This window comes from Solea senegalensis, linkage group LG18 (assembly GCF_019176455.1).
Source record: "Solea senegalensis isolate Sse05_10M linkage group LG18, IFAPA_SoseM_1, whole genome shotgun sequence".
NCBI lineage: Eukaryota > Metazoa > Chordata > Actinopteri > Pleuronectiformes > Soleidae > Solea > Solea senegalensis.
This window is the reverse complement of record NC_058041.1, coordinates 9918999-9938223: the sequence shown is the minus strand read 5'-3', so window position 1 is coordinate 9938223 and position 19225 is coordinate 9918999. Positions and strand designations below refer to the sequence as shown.

The window sequence follows — 19225 nt, the reverse complement described above, 5'->3', positions numbered from 1 at the left end:
ACTTACTACCTTTTAAGTCACAAGTGGTCTGAAAACATTCTACTGTTCTCATAGAAATACGAGCTTAAATGGCCGATATAAAAACCCAATACAATTATCTGACCATAAGTTTGCAATAAATAAAAAAAAACAAAAAACAAAACATGGTATGATGTAATACGACCAACATGTTGTTTCACAACAGAAAGACGTGCAATTACGGAGGCATCATGAAAGCAGCACGGGCAAAGTTTCTGACCAGGCCACAATACCAAGTACCCCCTCCCACGGAAGATAGTAGTACTGCAGAGGCCACAGCAGCAACACTGTTCGTGTTTTTGTACAACTTTTGGCATTTTGCTGAGCAAAACTGTATGTTCGTGTTTTTGTGCAGCTGTTATCATTTTGCCTGGGTTTTAGGGCCACATCCTGTAGGTATGGTCAAAGTGGTTGTCTCGGTTGTGCTTAGGTATATGTTACGTTGGCTGCATATTGATGTTATTTTCATACCATTATACTAATATATCGATTATATGTTCTGTATTGTGTTGGAGCGTAAAGTATGTGGTAGCGTGGCCGAGTGGTCTAAGGCGCTGGATTTAGGCTCCAGTCATTTCGATGGCGTGGGTTCGAATCCCACCGCTGCCAGAAAGTTTTCTTTTTTCCCCTTCGACATTTGTAGAACACGTATTCCATATTTCGAAATCAAGATTTATATGTCAAAGGTTTGAAATTACACACAAAACAAAAAAGGACATCCGCCACCTACCCCCTAATACAACTACGCCATCTTGTGGCTGTACAGGCGAAGCAAGAATTTAAGTGAACACAGTGGTCAACTGGTATTTAAAATTGGTTTAGCATATCACCCTTTTCCTAACACAGACCTGATCATTTCAAACTAGATTACACTCAAATGAAAACTGCTGTTTATAAATGTGTTCACGTACCACCGTTGTCTCAAAAGATAATGATCTGTTCTCTGCTGTCAGAAAGAACTACAGTTTTGTTGCTCTGAGGTTTTGTCAGACTTTGCTGTCTGTGTTTCTAATACAACATAATAAAACAACCGTGACAAGAGAAAGTGGTTCAGTAAATTTAATGCAAAGGAATTAGAAACACATAAATAAATATATAGCATTGCTCCTCATGATACAAAGTGATTTATTCCATTGTAATCTGTGATAAAGTTCTATGATCAGTTCTAATAATCAGACATCAGGCTTCCCAGGGTGTTTCTCTTTCAAGTGCTGAGAAGCAACAAATTGCATTTTCTGTATGGCCAGCTTTGTGTCTTCAGGTGATATCCCAAGATGCCACACGGCCCTCACTGAATTTGCAAAATGAGGATACATGAGAACTTTAATCCCCTGTCCCAGTGCAGCCTCCTCTCCCTCGCAAACCTGTCCCATAAGGGCACAGAACTCGGGGGGACTCCAAGAGTGCTCCTTTAGATAAAATCGCAAGATGTTTGTCTCCACAGCAGATATGTCTACAGCAAATAGGTGAGGGTCAGAGTCGAGCAGAGCTGGGGAGAAGAAATCAAGATGTTATCAGTAGCAGCCAAGTGACATCACCCCCAAGAATGTGAACTCCCATTTGCAAGCCTTGTAATTAGCAATTTTAGACATCAACTTCAAGCAGGCACCTTATTGATATTAGCAGTTATAGCTGCCACAATTATCCCATTAATAGATTGTTAATCAATTACTAAATTAATCATCAACCATTTTGATACTCGATTAATCGGCTTGAGTGGTTTTTTTTTTCAATAATTAAAACAAGCTTTCTGATTTTCCTGCTTTTTAAATGTGAATATTTCCTGGTTTCAAGGAAATCATTAAAACTGAATCACTTTGGTTTGTGGACAAAAAAGGACATTGGAAAAGAAATCATCAACATTTTCTGACATTTTACAGACCAAACAAGTACTCGGTTAATCAAGAAAATAATTGACAGATTAATCGCTCATGAAAATAATTGTTAGTTGCAGCAGATACCAGTTGTCAATCCCATTGGTGTTTAACCATCGAATTTTCCTCTGAATTAAAACATGATTAAGAAAATTGACAACATGATTGGAGAAGTGAGAAGTAGGACATAGACTTCCATTTGAACATACTGTGTATCCAATGGCGTCACCCCCGGTGAATGTTTAATATATTCTTACCTTCAGGTTGACCATGAAACCAGAAGACTAAGTCCACATTATGGTCTATGGCAGCAGCCTGTTAATGATTACATTTTCACAGACAAAATGAAAAGCTCCTCACCTTCAGCAAAGGTTTTTGCATTGCGATGATCCTCCTCCAGTCGCACCACATTATCCAGTAAAGCCACTTTTCCGGCTGCTGCGAGTACACCAGCCTGCCGCATCCCCCCACCCAGGGCTTTACGACACCGCAGCGCTCGGGCTATGAAGTCCCGGGTTCCGGCCAGTATGGTGCCGACAGGGGCTCCCAGACCCTGTTGCACACCAGAATATGAATACATCTTTTAATCTGTCTTCAACCTCTTAGAATCTGATCTGTTCTGTCTTTGTGCCGTTTGTTCCCACCTTAGAGAGGCACACACTGACAGAGTGTGTGTGCTGCAGTATGGTGGATGGAGTCACCCCCTGGGCCACAGCAGCGTTCATCACCCTGGCTCCATCCATGTGAACGGACAGACCATATCTATCTGCTAAAGCACGGACCTTGGAGATGGAGACAGACCATCCAATGTGATCGTCAGTTCCAATTTGAACAGATTTGTCTCACCTCAGTATGTGGCACATGTGTACTTGAGGAGAGTGCCGTCCTCTAGAGAGAAATTAAAATAACTTTAACCTAATCACAATTCAAGTCTTTGGCCTTAACTTAACAATTTCCTTAGAATCAAAGTTCTGCCACATTAGGACGAGGTCTTGGACTACAAGTCTTGAAAAGGACAGTGTTTATACCAGAAAATTGTCCTAAAGACATCACAAATACAAGTCCACACACACAGAATCTGGTTTCCATGACTTCATAGGACATTACATATACTTGCATTCATTTCCTGACCTTAACCATAACTACTACTGACCTAACCCTAACCCTGAACTCATCCTAACCATACAACATGTATCCACCTTAAACTTGCTTTGGTCCCCATAATATGACTGTATAAACAGATTTAGGTCCCGAAAAAATGAGTAATACGCACAAACACACCTCCTGTAGGAAGGTCAGAGGGAGCACACGCCCTCCCTGTATGTTCTGTGTGTTCTCCACACAGATAAGGCGAGAGCGTGGGTAGTGAGCATCAGGGTAACCGTGACGAATCTTTGATTCCAGCTGATCCAAGTCAAATGTTCCATCAGGTAGGGTGGTCACCGTGGTGGCATGGACACCAGCCAGCTGAGACAACACAAAAATACACACACCCTAAGTTGACGCTAAGGAACCGAGCTGCACATCAGATTTACTGTGCTGTGACACACTCACCTGTGCACTTCCTCCTTGTTCATAGATGTGTAAATGGGACAAATCGCCCACAATCATCTCGTCGCCGCGCTCCCGGCAGTGCACCATCACTGCATAAAGAGCAAGCACATTTATGACCATTCTGATGACATAACGATACATTCGGTGAAAGCTCGGCTCACCTGCAATGAGGTTACTCATGGTTCCTGTGGGGACAAACAGCGCCGTCTCCATTCCAAACATATCAGCTGCTATCTTTTGTAGATCTGCGTGGAAAAGAGCAAATACAATACAATCTTTCTGTCTTCTAGTTCCTGTAGTTTGTGATTTATTTATATTTTTTCACCAAGGAAGTTATTTGTTTGCCTGTAAGTAAATTGATGTTTTGTGCAGTTATGGAGTATGGCCAATTGAAGAAATGATTAGATTTTGGTAGTTATTCATATACAGATTGGAGATCTGCACAAAACATCAGGTTTTTTTTCTGTTGAGAGATAGGGGAGTGTATCGGTAGTGTGGGAATCTGAATGTATTTGGCAGAGGATGTTATTATTATTATTGTTGGTGGTGGTGGTATTATTATCATCATTGTTATATGCCATCCTCTATAGCTCTGCATAAAGTAGTAAGTTGTATTGTGTTGTTAGCCCAGTTGTAAAGCCCTCAGGGGTACATTTATACATTTAAATAAAATAAATGAAACTGACTTCCCTGTTTGGATAATGAGAATAAAATGTTTGCTGCAATAGTTAGTCCACTGCTAAATAAACTGCCAACTATTATGACGTTCAGTTTTTTTAAATGTTATCTGGTATACTATGGTTTGGGAAACACAGATGCACATGTTTTGTACCACTGTGAGGATCATGGTTCTGTGTGTGTGTGTGTGTGTGTGTGTAAATGGACACAAAACATTATCTAAAGAAAGAGAAAATTGAAACCTTCAAAGGAATGAAAGTGTGTTTTTAGCTCAGATTATTTCTTGTCTGTTTGAACGCATGTAAAATGATTAATAGTCCTGCATAAAAGAAATGCATATGTAAAAAAAAATAATAATAAATACATTCAAAATCACGGTTTAGCTCTTACCATTAACAGTAGGGTCTTCTCCCATTACGTCATCACCGACCTCGGCCTCCATCATGGCCCGGCGCATGGTAAGTCCGGGCATGGTCACCGTGTCACTGCGGAGGTCCACCAACCGGACGTTTGACGCCTCTGCCGGCCCGGGACACCGGGGCTTCGCGGTGTTGTAGTAGCCCCGTGTGGAGCTCCGTCCCCGCGCAGCTGCATGAAGCCGAGGTTCACAGGAAGCGACGATACTTGTTTTATTAGCAGTGTTTAACAATGAAGACAAAACTCTGGAGGAAATGACTTTAACAGACATGTCATTCTACTGTTTGTATCGCCTTCATTGGTGATTTTGCGTTGAACCTTGGATCCTTTTTCAGCTGCCAGCCAGGACAGTTAATGGATTACCTATCTGCTTGTGCACATAACAGTGTGGACCGCAAGGTGGCGCTGCTATATCAATAAACTTCACGAACAACGCGTATGAAAACTGCAGGGTCAATTCAATTCTACTCCACTAATGAATTCCATTTACTCCCGTTACTGTGATTGAGTAGGTGTTTTGTGTACTATGTGCTTTGTAATTTTACTTTTACTGAAGTATGTTTCTTTGGAAGAACTGTACTTCACTGTACTGTACTGAAACGTTATACTCAAGTAAAAATACCACTATTTAGATAAAACATTTACACTTAAAAGTACTGGTCCAAAAATTTATTCAAGTTAAAGTCAAAACAAGTAGCTTGTTTGTACTCAGAGTAAAAGTTACTTAGTCACTTTTTTAACAAGGTCTGGGTTTTTTTCTTGTGTCAGGCAAAAAGGGGGATAAGGGGGCACAAATGTCACATGAATTGTTTTTATTTAAAGGCAAACCTTTACAAATTAAAGTTCTGATAAAATAAATAATGTAAACACATAATCTATCAGTCATAATGGGTCAAAGGTCACAAATGCTTCTTCACACAAATCACAAATCTCATTGATTAGCGCCAAATTCACCTGTCCTTGTTCACTGCCAAAGCAACATTTTTGCTCAGTAAAATGTAACCAGGTATACTACGTCCATACTTTTTTGTACACAAACAAATCTACTCTACTGTAACTCATTACTTCCCGATCTTTGGCCACAACAACAGCGACAACAACTGCAGTTCATAGCAGGTCATGAGCAAACAAGTGAGCCTTGACTTGTTGGCTAATAGTAGTAGTCAGTAACCGGAAGTACCAAAATAAAACTGTAAATTTAATATTTAGATTTAATATTTAACATTTAGGTGTAACATTTAATATCTAGATTTAATCATTTAATATATGCATAAGTTAACAAATATTGGTGTAAAAGTGGAAAAAGTTTCAATTCGTGTTAACATTGTTTGAAGCATGGCAAAAAAAAAAATCAGCTTGAACCACTTTACAAAAGGCACCTCATATCTTCATGTTGGGTCTATTACAAAGGGGAAATAGAGCAGCATAAAAATATGAAAAGACAAACACAAAGTAAAGGAAACTAGTCTGGCCCAAGGACACCTCCCATATGTTTTTATATTACATGTCATTTAGCAGACACTTTTATCCAAAAGGACATACAATAGAATTGAGTACAATCAGTCAGGGGTGGAGTTGAACTTGATGTCTTTTGCACACAGGGTACCGGTCTTAACCACTGAGCCACTCAACCCCCACTCCCTTCTTAATCACAAATGTCTTTATTAAAATAGATCATAATTATATTTCTATATTGGATATTTTATATTGGTACTCCATGTATGTATGGTTAATGTTGTATTGGCATTATACAGCTAAAACAGTTTTAAATAAAAACAAATATGAGCCTAGATTGTGCATGCACAGTACAGTACAGTCACCATTGCAACTTCCCAAAGAAATTTTCACGTATATGCATTAGACTTCATTTTATGACCTTAAGTTTTTTCTTCAAATGCTGAGAAACAACAAATTGTATTTTCTGGAAGGCAAGCTGGGTGTCTTCAGGTGATATCTCGAGGTGCCACACAGCTCTCACCGAGTTTCCAAAATAGGGTGACATGAGAACTCTAATTCCTTGTCCCAGCACAGCCTTCTCTTCTTCACAAACATCATACAAGAGATAACAGAACTTTTCTGGACTCCAAACATTGTGCTTTAGACTAAAACGCACAATGTTCGTCCCTGCGGCTTCTACAGAGAATAGATGAGGGTAACAGTCGACCATAGCTGGTTGAAAGGAAATTGTCAAAAGTTACCAGCAAGAACTAGTCAATGATTAGAATTGTACAAAGAAAATGACAAGCTGCTCACCTTGAGCAAAGGTTTTTGCATTGAGATGATCCTCCTCCAGTCTTCCTATATTATCCAGTAAAGCCACCCTTCCAGCTGCTTGTAGCATACGAGTCTTCCACATTGCTCCACCCAGAGCTCTTTGGCACCGCTTTGCGCTGTCTATGAACTCTCGGGATCCAGCTAGTATGGCACCCACAGGGGCCCCCAGACCCTGTTAAAAAGAAAGCATCATAAAAATCTGTCTTCAAGGTCTTCAGCGATTGTGTGTGTGTGTCGATTGTTCTCTAAATGAGTGTTTTTCATTCCCACCTTGGAGAGGCACACAGTGACAGAGTGTGTGTGCTGCAGTATGGTGGATGGAGTCACCCCCTGGGCCACAGCAGCGTTAAACAACCTGGCGCCATCCATGTAAACAGACATACCATATCTATCTGCTAAAGCACGGACCTTGGAGACAGAGACAGACCATCCAAAAATGATTAAACCTGTTTTATTTTTTAGCTGTAAACTCTGTGTTTCTCTTCATTGCAGAATTAGCTGAAACTATGGGCCAGAAATGCGAAATTTTACCAAACTTAGGGGGCATCCACACGGAATAAGTATACTTTTTTATTTTTACCGGAGAGGCGTTCCGTCCACACAGAGACGGCGTTTTAGGGTACCTGAAATGGCATTTTTTGAAAACGCCTCCCAGAGTGGGAAAATCTCAAAACACCAGCCTTGTGAATACAAATAATATTGTTTTTTGTTTTGTGCCGATTCTGTGTGTATGTGACCTTGGAAAGCCTCACTACCTCTCTCAATAATGGCTAGGCCAGAGAAGAAAAAATAACAAGGGTCTGTAGTTAAAATATACTTGGCTGAAAGTGGAAAGGCAGTCAAGGACGATAACTGTCTCCTTGCTGCGTTCTCATATCATGTGATAATTCTCGGCTGCCTCTCTAAAGCAAACATCCTTGCACTTTTAATATCCATCTTTAACTGGTGCAGCTCAGTGTTTTTGCTTCTCCAGTATTTGGAATTGTGATTGTTTTCCAACAATAAATTCTATAGGAGTCTTTCAGCATAATCAAGTGATCGAAGAGTGATCTGAGGAAAAACACACTGACATAGAGAGTCAGTGTATAATTGACACACAAGAACGGTCATCTCAAAATAGAACACAAACTCCATGTAGAAGGTTCACACAGGGAGGAAAACCATCAAACCACACACCTCCTGCAGGAAGGTCAGAGGCAGCACACTTCCTCCCCGTATGTTGTGCGTGTTCTCCACACAGATGAGGCGAGAGCGGCAGAAGCTGAGACCAGAGTAATGGCGGATCCTTGATTCCACCTCCTCCAAGTCAAATGTCCCGTCAGGAAGGGTGGTCACCGTGGTGGTGTGGACACCAGCCAGCTGAGACAACACAAAAATACACACACCCTGAGCTCTTACAAGTAACTGACCATAGTAGAAAAGGTACAGGTGTTTACTGCTGTGATACACTCACATTTGCACTTCCTCCTTGTTCATAGATGTGTAAATGGGACAAATCGCCCACAATCATCTCATCGCCCCGCTCCGGGCAGTGCACCATCGCTGCGTGAAGAGCGAGCACATTTATGACCATTCTGAGGACATGACGATACATTTAGTGAAAAGCTCAGCTCACCTGCAATGAGGTTACCCATGGTTCCTGTTGGGAGAAACAGCGCCGCCTCCATCCCAAACATGTCGGCTGCAATTTGCTGTAGCTCTGCAGAAAAAAAGGACACATTTTATGTATTCATTTGATTATTATTGTTGTTGTTGTTGCAGCATGGGGTGCCCATATATGTGTGTGATTGGAGAGTGACAAATGAATGTGTGTCTCAAAGCATAATAGTCTCCACTGATTCTGTTCAACTTTTGAATGAAGCTCAATCGTTTGTGTCTCTATGCAACACTGACTTTGTGTTACTTGCAAACTTGCAATTGTCAGGAAACACAAAACTAATCTGTTTGACTTTTTCCACACTGCTGTGTACACTGTTGATCAATGCAATATTTATTTGTCACTACATCCTGTGTATATTAGCTCTAGGTGCAGAGTAAGACTGAGGCTAGAAAATAATATATCCTCAAGAGAGTTTCAATATTGATGAAGCAATTTTCAAAGTCTTGTGTCAGCAAATGACCTACTTTTCAAACGGTTAGTGTAGTGGTTAGCACTCCAAAAACATGCAATATGGGGATTAGGTAGATTGGATTGGCGATCTGTCCAGGGTGTACCTGGACGCCTCTCACCCTGTCAGCAGAGATTGGCACAGCACCGCCCCATGTGGAGGATAATATCACGCTTCAGCTCTTACCATGATCCTCTGTAGAAGATCCAATCGGCAACCTGGCAATGGGGTCGTCTTTCACCAAGAAATCTTTGTCCCAGGCATCCATCATGGCCTGGCACATCGCGACCCCAGGCTTGGCCACCACATCAGTGCGGAGGTCCACCACCCGAACATGAGGCTTGTTGCAGTAGCTCCGTATGGAGCTCCGTCCCTGCACAGCTGCTGCTGCTGCATCTAGTTTTCTGACAGTGATTGTCCCCCGTTTAACAACTTGAACAAAATTCCCTAAAAAGTTCAATTGATCAAATGAAGACTCATTTTGGAACAAGTTGGTGATGAGTTGTGGGTCAACTTGTAAGAGGATACTATACCATGACAGACAGATATAATGTGCTCTGATGTATTCCTCAACCAATACGAATGTATGTAAATAATGGTAACAACGGGGCACCTTCATCAATATCTTGATATAACTTTTCGTAGTTTAGTTCTTCCATGAATTCCTGAGAAAAGTCTGATTCAGCTATACTGAACTGTAGAGTGAAAGGACAAAATGTTATAGTAATTTAAACGGACATCAAACTATTTCCTTGTCCCTGGTACACTGTCAGTAAGGATGAAGGTAGTCTTACACACTTATTAAAACACAATAAGTGCCCTTTTGTATAGATGCTAGGTGAATTCTTCAGACTTCAGACACATTTGTAAACTGAGTTGCAGATTTACCCGTTTGCCCAGTCTGTTTTAATCCCTGCACCCAGTATTTAACCTTTATTTAACCAGTAAAATCCCATTGAGATTAGGAACCTCTTTCTTTAAGGGAGTCCTGGGCAAATACGAAACACTCAACAATTACAAATTTACAGCTAAAACACAAGCGGAAAACAAGTAAAAAAGAATCCAGATTAAATTTACGAGCACATTATGAAAAACAAGTATATACATTGTACTGTGCAATGAATTATCACATCTTCATTGTGTCATAACAACAACTGCTTACTGTTCAAGCATGCCAGTAGTTAGGTAAATGTGAGTATGAAGCACTTACTTCTAGCTCTTGTTTGTACCCAAATGTTTAAATGCACTTTGGATAAAAGTGTCTGCCAAATGACATGTAATGTAATGTAATGTAATGTAATGTAATGTAATATAATGTAAAGTGTAAATAGGTGCTGTTCTTACCTAAGAGCAATTCCCAAACGATAAAACATTGCTTGAATGTTAGAATCGTCTCACAGCTAATGATCTTATGCCCAGAAATATGTCCTCAACATTTAGTTTAGTACTTGATGTGCTATTACTGTTGCATATGCGGTCCTCTGCAACTCCCAAGACTCTGGACGGTCACCATGACACAGAACCTCAGAAGTGACACTCCCACTAGTACACTTAAATACATACCTGCTAGTTCCACAGGTGCCTCGGGTGGAGGGATACTGTCAAAATCAATAGCATGACACAAGAGGATTTGTGACTAAAGTTGGAGCCTGGGGGGTTGGGGAGGTTGTGTTTTCACTGAGCGCCATATGAAGACCGCCCTTCTCTGTAAGAAAATGGTTTGCTGGTGCGCCACCGCAGAGCAAAACTTAAATGTTAAATCTCAATCTCAGGTAGGCCTATTTTACTTTTGAATCGATACGAGAAAATGATTTATTAATAAAGATATATATACATATACACATATATATGTATATTATAATAATACAATATAATATAGACTTTAGCATGAGGAGATATCCTCCATCTAGGCCACAGGCCATTGATAAAATGTAGATGCAGACTTCTGGTTTTGCTGGTTGAGAACAATCCTGAAGAATATATCTTCTGTAATTAGCTGCACGCGACTGGACTTGTGTTCAAAACTTAGCCTCTGGGGTTGAAAACCTATCTGAACCGTTTGTAAATTCAACAATGGACATTGTTCCCTCTGACCCATGGACTCGCTAGACAGGTTTCAGCTGCAGTGGTTAAACACCAGTTTTCCCACCAGTTAGTGAGGAATGAAGAAGCCTATAGGGGAAAAGCAGCAGTGCATATTAGTGGAGTTTTAGGTGCTTCATGGAGGTGCCTCTCTGGGGTCCGCTAGTTATTTATGTTTTTTCGGGGGGCTGCTGCAGAAGTGCTGCTGCAGGATACTACTCATAAAGGGGCCCCATTAAGGGGGTTTGGATGTAACGTGGTGAGCTGTATACTGGGGGGCCTTTATGGTTGTCATTGAAACAGCTAACGACAGAAGACCTGGAGGACTGAGAACCTTCACAGCAAAGTAAGAATATACTAAATGACCATAACAGTTCAAATTCTGATGGGTGACATCACAACCAGTTGCCACTCTCTATTTTTTTGGTCCTCTTTCTTTTCGGACAACATAGCAAATCTGCAACATTGACATTATGAGAAAACGGAATACGAGAAGTTGCACATGCACTCCAAGGAGAAATTGAGAGAAATTGCACAAAATTGAAGTGAAATCATCAAAAGTAAATAGACACAGGATGACATAAGATTATGACATACATAAATACCCGTTACAACCTATATAACACTGATGTAAATTGAATATCTGTCACTGTTTTCTATAAGTTACTTACCTTTTGGAGCTTTCTATTACTCTACTTTTATTTGATTCACTCTGCTATGGACTCTCAGTCAATATTTGGAGGCTTGTAATAATATATCTTTATGCAAGGTAGGTGTACTCATTACAAAACTGCCCCCCCACCCCCCACATACACACTTTCTTTCCTCTGACCTACAAATTTCACTCGCATGCATACTGGTGTCTCGTCTGATTGTAAGCATTTCATGAAGGTCCCGGCGTGTGTAACCACGACTGCAGTTACACTCGATTTTGCCAGGAACAGAGGCAACAGAGGTTTTTATGAGCCATAACAAGCAGCTGGTCTAGAGAGCCAATAAGAGAGCTAAAGATGCATCTGTAAGCAAAGAAGAGCAGAGATGAGAAGGAGACGTAGCAGGAGATTTTCCGGGATCACTGTTAGCACTGCAATCTGTAACCTCACACTGCGTGTGTGTGTGTGTGCTGAGTACGTGCTCTATGTACTTTGCTTCCAGCATTCCTTGCTGGTGTGCATGGATGGTGAGAGTGGTGTTTTGGAGAAAATATTGAATTAGAGAAAAAGAGGCAGAGAGGGAGAAATGAAGGAGAGGGAGAAATATTGACTCCTTCTGGGAAGGAGCGAGACGGCAACGCCTTTCCAATAACCATAAACCCTCTGGGCTGAAAATAGATGGGGCCGAATGAATAAACGAATGTGTTCATCCCACATGAGCTCTTCTCTTTCACAGACGGAGGGGAATGGAGGTGACCCCGCCTCCCTCTCCTCTCTCTCCCTCTCCCTCTCTCTCCTCTTTCACTGAGGCCATCATTTCTTCACTATGACGAGAGATATTAACCGGAACAAAAACAGGTGCTTATGGGAAACCTTCCCTCAAATGAGGTTTTTTCATACACACAAAGACACACACACACACACATACACTTGGTGTTGACATCAACGCCTGAGAAAAAGAGTAACATCTGTTTCACATTTCCCCCTACACCCCCCATACCCATACCCCTCCATATGTAATTGACCATGTGGATACACACACACACACACATACACACACCTGTGCATAGCATTCACAGTGAGGACATACATTGAATTTGTGAAATTTGGAAATACAGTCAGTTCAAAGTTCACCTGGCTCGTTTTTATGAACAAAAAGACTTCTGCGACTTCTGCACAATTATTGCTACTTTATGTCAGTACTAAAAATGCGATATAAAATGAATCATAACAACACATAAAGAAGACCAAAAAAATGCATTTTTGAAAAAGCCTGAATATGTGACGAGTTGTTTGCACTATTCCCACGGCAAATTAGCAAGGGCGCACCTGCGGCACAGATCCGTGCTGCGTGAGCACTGAGGGTCAATAGCGTGTGATAATAAAACACATATCAACATCTCTAACATGGCATCCAACCATGCTGATGTACTGTAATGTACACTAAAGCAGACATTACATCCGTTTTGGAGGTTTTCTACTGTTTTGGAACCTGGTGACAGAGTTTGTTTTATTCTCATTCATCCATGAGAACATTCGTGAGGTCAGGCACTGATTTTCTGTGTCCCAGGTCATGTCACTGGTGTTGGGTCACGATGTGGTCAGTCAGGTCAAGTTCTTCCCGTCCAAATTTGGAATTTCATGTCTTTATGGACCTGGCATAAAACTGATGATCTCATTTGCAGGAGAATCCGCCCTGTGTTTTCCATACCATAACCCACAGTTGTGTGCTTAACATCTTTTCTCTCTTTAATTTACATATCTGAGATATCTGAGAAATGTAAGTACATAAACAGGAACCAGCAAGCATTTGTCATTATTTCACTATGCCTTTTCTTGGAAAATGACTGGACGGATTCATTAATTATCAAAATAGCTTTCCTTAGATCAATACATCAAGTGATTGTTTCAACTCTCCATTTGTAAATGTGATCATTCTGGTGATGATATAGCAATCACTGTCACTCTTGGAGGGAGCTCAACCCAAACTCCGACCTAAAGCAGGTGAAAAGAGACGTCTCTATACTTTTGGTTGCACAGGTTTGTTTTGATAGTATTTGCAAGGTTCCTCCAAACAAATGAAAAACCCAGACTTTTTTTTTTTTTCCAAAGAAAGCTTTTCTTTCTTTGGAATATCTGCCAAATAAATAGTCCAGAAGAAAAACTCTTGACAGCAAAGTCTGTGAATTATAGAAGCCTAAGCGGAAAATTGCTTCTGGGAAGACACAAAGGATTTTAAAATGCTCTGAGTGTGCAAAGAAAATTTTATTCATTTATATTGTAGATCGTCGCCACATAAATTGTCTGCATGAATTGATAACAGTGCATAAATAGACCCTTTCAATATGGGCGGACTGTCGCTTTAAGCATCATGGTGATGCAGTTAACCAGACCATCAAGACTTGCCCACTGTTGTAATTAACTGCAACCACTATCGCCTGTGTGTACTCATTCATCTCATTCTTCATTCATCCACTCACTGACTTCTCATTTCTCATTCTATTCATTCTGCTGTAATTACATAGCGTGACCAGCCAGTGTAAATTCACTTCCGAGAACAGTGGCACCTTTTCCCCGCGCACGCTCTCTCTCTTTTAAATTTCCTCTGTTCCGTTCATTTATCAGACCTTCAATTCACTCCTCACAGATCCCTGGTGATCCTGTCACCTCTTGACCCTCTTTTCACTCCTTCTCCTCCTCCTCCTCTTCATCCTCCTTTACCACATTTACCCCCTCTTCTCCACCCCCCTCTCTCTCTCTTTCTCCTCTCTCTCCTCTCTGGGAAGTCACGTGACTTCTCTGAAGCTGGGCCCTATAAACCAGCAGCACTTGGGGGGTTCAGTGTCTACGCAGCTCTCTGATTGGCTCTTGCATTCGGATGCTGTTCACTGCACACATGTACACACACACCACACACACACACACACACACACACACACACACAGTGGACCCCCTGTTTTCCTCTTTCAGGAACAAATATATTCCTTCACATTATAAAAAAAAAGCACAGAGAAGGGGTACAAGTGTGTGTGTGTGTGTGTCGGAGGGGGGGTGCAAGACTATTGAAATTAAGCAGTATTTAAGAGTTGCCATTGGCAGGATGTTCTGTGAGGTAAAGTTAAAGCTGTTATGAACACAGGCTGGTTCATTTATGGCGTTTTTCCACTTTACAGTTCTAGATCGGCTCAGCTAAGCTCAGTTTTTTCTAGTGTGGATTGAAGCTGGAGTAAAAGCTTGAGCGTAATTTGAAACAAAGTCTGAAGAGTTTTTTTTTTTTATCTGATGCTTGTTATGTAACATGGCCAGGAACTGACAGCCTTCTACACACTTTCCCTGCTACTGTAAATTCAAACACTTAGTGTTTGATTGTTACATTACAATCATACATAACAGCATACATCCCCAGAGGATAAGTGGGGTTGTACTGCACAGACCAGTAAATCCTGTGTCTCTGCATGACAGAAGTTTGTATTGACAAACTTCAGTTTCTTGTCACATCAAAACAGGAGTTCATACACATACTAATACATGCATGCATATCTGTTTGATGCTTATAGCCAATGGACCTGTTTGGTTCATTTTTGCATGTCAGCTACAGGTGGAGATTGAGCGTGAAAGTGTGTCTGCGGAGACACACCAGTGAACAATTACTGCATGATGAGAGATAAGTGACAAAGGAACAGTAACAGACTGTAAAACCATTATTTAGTCCTTCATTTTATTCTCTTCTGGTCAAAAAGACAGAGAGGGAGACAAAAGGAGTCTTTCATCTGCCCGTCATTGTGCAACAAGCAGGAGAGCTTATGATGACAGACGAAATGGAGCAATACCACTGGAAATCATGGGGGCAGTATGGAGTCAACCGTCCGATTAGTCAGGAAGAAGCAACCTACAGCTGCGGTGAAACAACTATAAATGCCAGAGCTCACTGGTTTATCCCCTGCAGCCGGAAAACTGAGAGTGTCTGTCAGGTGAAGGAAGTTGTCAAAAGTCTTTATTGAAAATGCCCCTTGTTGTCAGTCTCTCTCATTGGCAACACCTATAGTTAATATTCTTCATTAACGGGACAACTTAACATCTCGTGGTCTTACATTCCACCGCCACAGAATCCACTTGTGTTTCAGTCAAGCACAATAAAAACAACCCCTTTTAAGGGTCGCTATGTCGATGCCTACAACTTGCTGCTCGGCACTGCCCTCTAGAGATAGTGTTGGGTAAACGTCCATACCAAAATGATGTACTTACTCTGTGTGTATTGCTAATGTTGCTGTACCCTTGATCCCTATTTTCTTGATTATTTCATTGTATTCTCCCTCTTTCCTTATGTCTTCCCCTCTCTTGTCTTTCCTTCTTTGGGTGAGTACTACTTTTCTGTTCATAGTAAAACACCATGTCCACAGATGTGTGGTTTTGGTGAACATATCTTTATCGCAGTGGACAAACTGTTTTGTAGCACAGCTTCATTTTTCTTAAAGGACTATTTTCCCCCACTGTAGGTATAAATCTTGGGCGTCGTCAGTCATTCATGACCTAAAACCCCTTACTCACCACATATGTATGTGTGTGTGTGTGTGGGTGTGTGTGTGTGCACGCCTGCACCCGTGTATGTCTGCTACAGTCTCAAGTTCACATATCACGCAGCCTTGTTTACTGGCTGAAGGGACACAGTGACACCTGAGAGTGTTGGAGGGTTTGGTCCGAGTCCATACGGTTACTGTAAGCCGTTTGGCATCTGAGCCTCTCTGCTGCTCACACTCCTGCAGCTGTGAATGGCAAGAGCAAAAAAAAATGTTAAAAAACAGTGCAACTGTGTGAGGATTTGCCCACAAATGACTGCCTCTTAATAACCTGTTTTGTACATTTCAGGTCATCGCCGGTATAGTTTTCCTTGTTCTCCCAGCCAGCATTAGCACAGGCGCACCCATCCGTCAGGCCTCTCCAGGTGTTACGGGAAAATCACTGTAGTGATGATTTAAATGAAAAGACACAGTGAGCGAGGAAGAGAGATAGAGAGATAAAGAGAGAGAGGGTGGGTGGGGAGTGGGTGAATAGTCACTCTAGCAAAATATTGTGGTTTGTGTGTGAGTGTACATATCTGTCGGGGGCTGCAAGGACAAATATGATTCTATTTTTATGAGGACATTTTGGCTGGTCCTCACAAATGTAAAGGGCTGACTTGTTTTTTTGGGTTAGGATCAAGTTTAGTTCGAGGTTAAGACTTTGTTATCTAGTTGAGATGGTTAAGGCTAATTTATGTCCTCACTGAGAATGCTACACGCGTGTGTGTGTGTGTGTCTCAGTGAGCTGGTCAATGAATGCAGGTCAAGACTGTGCTGGTTTTTACAGGCTTGTGCACACATAATACATGCACATGTTTTTGAGTGCATCTGACTATCTGTATGCTTCCCATATGGTTTTTATTGATCCATGTCCCGGTTATACCCGTTATGCATCCCCTCTGTATGTGTGTGAGTGTGTGTGCCTTGATGGTGAAGGAATGATGGAATGCTTGAGGGTAAATCTTTGGTTTCCTGGAAGCTGGTCTAGCTTTATCAGAAGCGGCTGTGACAATACTTGAGCTGATGGGCCAACCAAATGTCTTTCCTCTGACTGCCGATGAGCCAACAAAAAGCCTTCCTGGAAAGAATAATCAGCAAACCGGAGGCCCTTCCTGGAAGACCACTGAGGATTGTTATATTCTAACCTTTTATTATTCTACCACCTTCTGCGCTCGACACGGTTGACACTGGCATCAGGTCAAATGTGAAATGAAACAACTCTTAATGATTCTTTGATTTCAAGCGTACAACCGAAACATAATCAAACCAGCTCCACCCACTCTACGCTTCATTTCTCCCTGTGCAGCAAAGTTATATCAGGGGCGGCACCCAAGCTATGGTGTGAATGTTTTGATTGTTGGTGGAAAAAAAAACAAAACTCCACTCCATCTCATTCTCAGTTGTTAGAGAGCTGGATGTTGTTGTGCTTGGCCGGGGACACTGTTGACAACTGTTGAGCGGGACACAGCAAGTCATTACCAGAAAAATTAATCATGGTGGAAAGACTTTCTGTGTGAGATTGACGAGAGGAGAGAAGGATACAGCAAAAATATTCCAAGCCCAGGCAACTAAGGGGAACACAGAATGAGTCACAGTGCGAGCTGAGCTGGCTTATTTAGACAATGTGTGTGTGTGTGTGTAAAACCGGATTATTCTGGTTGGATTTTGGGAAGAAGACTCACTTGTTTATGTTTGTCTCTCAAAGTACGTCATTTTTGTCTGTACAGTAAGTGCCCACGTTCACATGTACGCACAAACACACACGCACACACATGCAAACGGCAACTTTGAGCACACATTTTTTCCTGTAAGTGTCATAGTAAAATAAGAAACTGACTGTAGGGCTGAATTTTTTGAAGCATTGTAATTACCTGAACCAAAAGCAGGTCTGCCTGTTAGAGTCATGATTTTAAAGCAGTCATAAAACATTTGCTGCCACTTCCAAAGATACTGTATGTCTGTGTGTATGTCTGTGTGTGTGTGTGAGATTGTTGTTGATGTTTTATCATGTCAGACACCTTTTTTTATTTGGTGTGGAAATATTTCAGCCTCTTTGAACTTGATGCTTTCTAAAAAAAAAAAAAGTTTTTCATCAGATGGACTTCCCCCAACACACACACACACACACACACACAAAGACACCTCATTCACTGTTTCTCAAACACACACTAACACGAGGCAAGCCGTAAAAACTCAACCCAATTAAAGTGCCTCTTTCCTGGAAGCCAGCCTCAGACAGAACACTAGGTATGCAGGGAAGGGGAACAGTGTGTGTGTGTGTGTGTGTGTGTGTGCAGCCGAGAGTGTGTAGAGAGAGAGAGAGAGAGAGAGAGAGAGAGAGAAGAGGAATATAGAAATGATGAAAGTCACCTCTTGCTCACTTTTACCAAAAGCAGTCGAGGTCGACCAAGCTCTTACACACACGTACCATGCCTTGACTGCACATTATTAAACCACATTGTGTCATTCATCTTCTCCACATTAACCATTTCACCCATGTGACCTCACACACACACACACACACATACATACATATATATGCATGTATGTCCACACACACTCACCATCCTCAGGCAGGATGTATAAAGCCCTGCTGCATTCCTTTCCCGTCAAGTCCAGCTCAAAGTCAGCTTTCTTCACACTAACCGCTGTGTCAAAATGTGTGCATGCAAGTGTGCATGGTGGCGTTAACTCAGCTGTGTGCTTCGGAGAATCCCTTTGTTCGCGAGTTGTGTACATCTGCAGGGCATTTCTGACAGAACACCCCACACACACACCCATTACTATATGTTCTCTGAAGCCAATGGAATGTACTCCAGCAGAGAAAACAAGAAAGTGGCGTTTGCAGTTGTTTTAAACTCGCGGGATGAATGCGTGTGAAGGGCACTTTAAAGGCCCGCTGACCGAATAAACATGGCTTTGTCTACTAGGAAATCATGCTTGTCAATAAAGAACCTCATTGAGGCCAGGCATTGCTGGAATACATACTCCCTCACAATACATTACAG

The 19225-nt window shown here is 41.6% G+C and overlaps 3 protein-coding genes, 1 long non-coding RNA gene and 1 other non-coding gene across 5 annotated transcripts in view; 2 read left to right on the top strand and 3 right to left on the bottom strand.

Annotated features, from left to right (window-relative positions):
• The first annotated feature begins 545 nt into the window (after positions 1-545).
• trnal-uag lies at positions 546-627 on the top strand. The gene has a single exon. It is a non-coding gene; the product is annotated as a tRNA-Leu (tRNA).
• Positions 628-1063: 436 nt separating this feature from the next.
• LOC122758890 (probable low-specificity L-threonine aldolase 2) lies at positions 1064-4891 on the bottom strand. The gene is made up of 7 exons (XM_044013276.1): positions 4515-4891; positions 3608-3691; positions 3447-3535; positions 3174-3359; positions 2537-2674; positions 2253-2445; positions 1064-1507 (listed from the first exon to the last, which is right to left on the bottom strand). The coding sequence occupies exons 1-7, from the start codon at positions 4810-4812 to the stop codon at positions 1191-1193; spliced, it is 1305 nt and encodes a 434-aa protein (XP_043869211.1). The 5' UTR covers positions 4813-4891; the 3' UTR covers positions 1064-1190.
• Positions 4892-6118: 1227 nt separating this feature from the next.
• LOC122759427 (probable low-specificity L-threonine aldolase 2) lies at positions 6119-10492 on the bottom strand. The gene is made up of 8 exons (XM_044014310.1): positions 10268-10492; positions 9110-9327; positions 8431-8514; positions 8269-8357; positions 7992-8174; positions 7086-7223; positions 6795-6987; positions 6119-6710 (listed from the first exon to the last, which is right to left on the bottom strand). The coding sequence occupies exons 1-8, from the start codon at positions 10294-10296 to the stop codon at positions 6406-6408; spliced, it is 1239 nt and encodes a 412-aa protein (XP_043870245.1). The 5' UTR covers positions 10297-10492; the 3' UTR covers positions 6119-6405.
• Positions 10493-11086: 594 nt separating this feature from the next.
• The window catches only part of LOC122759597 (CDP-diacylglycerol--glycerol-3-phosphate 3-phosphatidyltransferase, mitochondrial), a 36726-nt gene continuing 28587 nt past the window's right edge, over positions 11087-19225 (top strand). Inside the window, exon 1 of the mRNA XM_044014532.1 lies at positions 11087-11351. Within this exon, the coding sequence (XP_043870467.1) occupies positions 11290-11351 (62 nt within the window). The 5' untranslated portion in view covers positions 11087-11289. The remainder of the gene's footprint in view (positions 11352-19225) is intronic.
• Positions 15358-16674, bottom strand: LOC122759601. Its single transcript, XR_006358275.1, has 2 exons — positions 16507-16674; positions 15358-16421 (listed from the first exon to the last, which is right to left on the bottom strand). It is a non-coding gene; the product is annotated as an uncharacterized LOC122759601 (long non-coding RNA).

What these genes read in the sequence shown, in the direction of transcription:
- LOC122759427 (XM_044014310.1), bottom strand. Translation starts at nt 10,296, where the DNA reads ATGTTTTATCGTTTGGGAATTGCTCTTAG. An exon ending in ATCTTCTACAGAGGATCATG is followed by an intron (nt 8,515 to 9,109) that starts GTAAGAGCTGAA and finishes TTTTTTCTGCAG; the next exon opens with AGCTACAGCAAATTGCAGCC. An exon ending in CTCTGACCTTCCTGCAGGAG is followed by an intron (nt 7,224 to 7,991) that starts GTGTGTGGTTTG and finishes TCTGTCTCCAAG; the next exon opens with GTCCGTGCTTTAGCAGATAG.
- LOC122758890 (XM_044013276.1), bottom strand. Translation starts at nt 4,812, where the DNA reads ATGTCTGTTAAAGTCATTTCCTCCAGAGTTTTGTCTTCATTGTTAAAC. An exon ending in CATGAGTAACCTCATTGCAG is followed by an intron (nt 3,536 to 3,607) that starts GTGAGCCGAGCT and finishes CTCTTTATGCAG; the next exon opens with TGATGGTGCACTGCCGGGAG. An exon ending in TGCAAAAACCTTTGCTGAAG is followed by an intron (nt 1,508 to 2,252) that starts GTGAGGAGCTTT and finishes TCTTCTCCCCAG; the next exon opens with CTCTGCTCGACTCTGACCCT.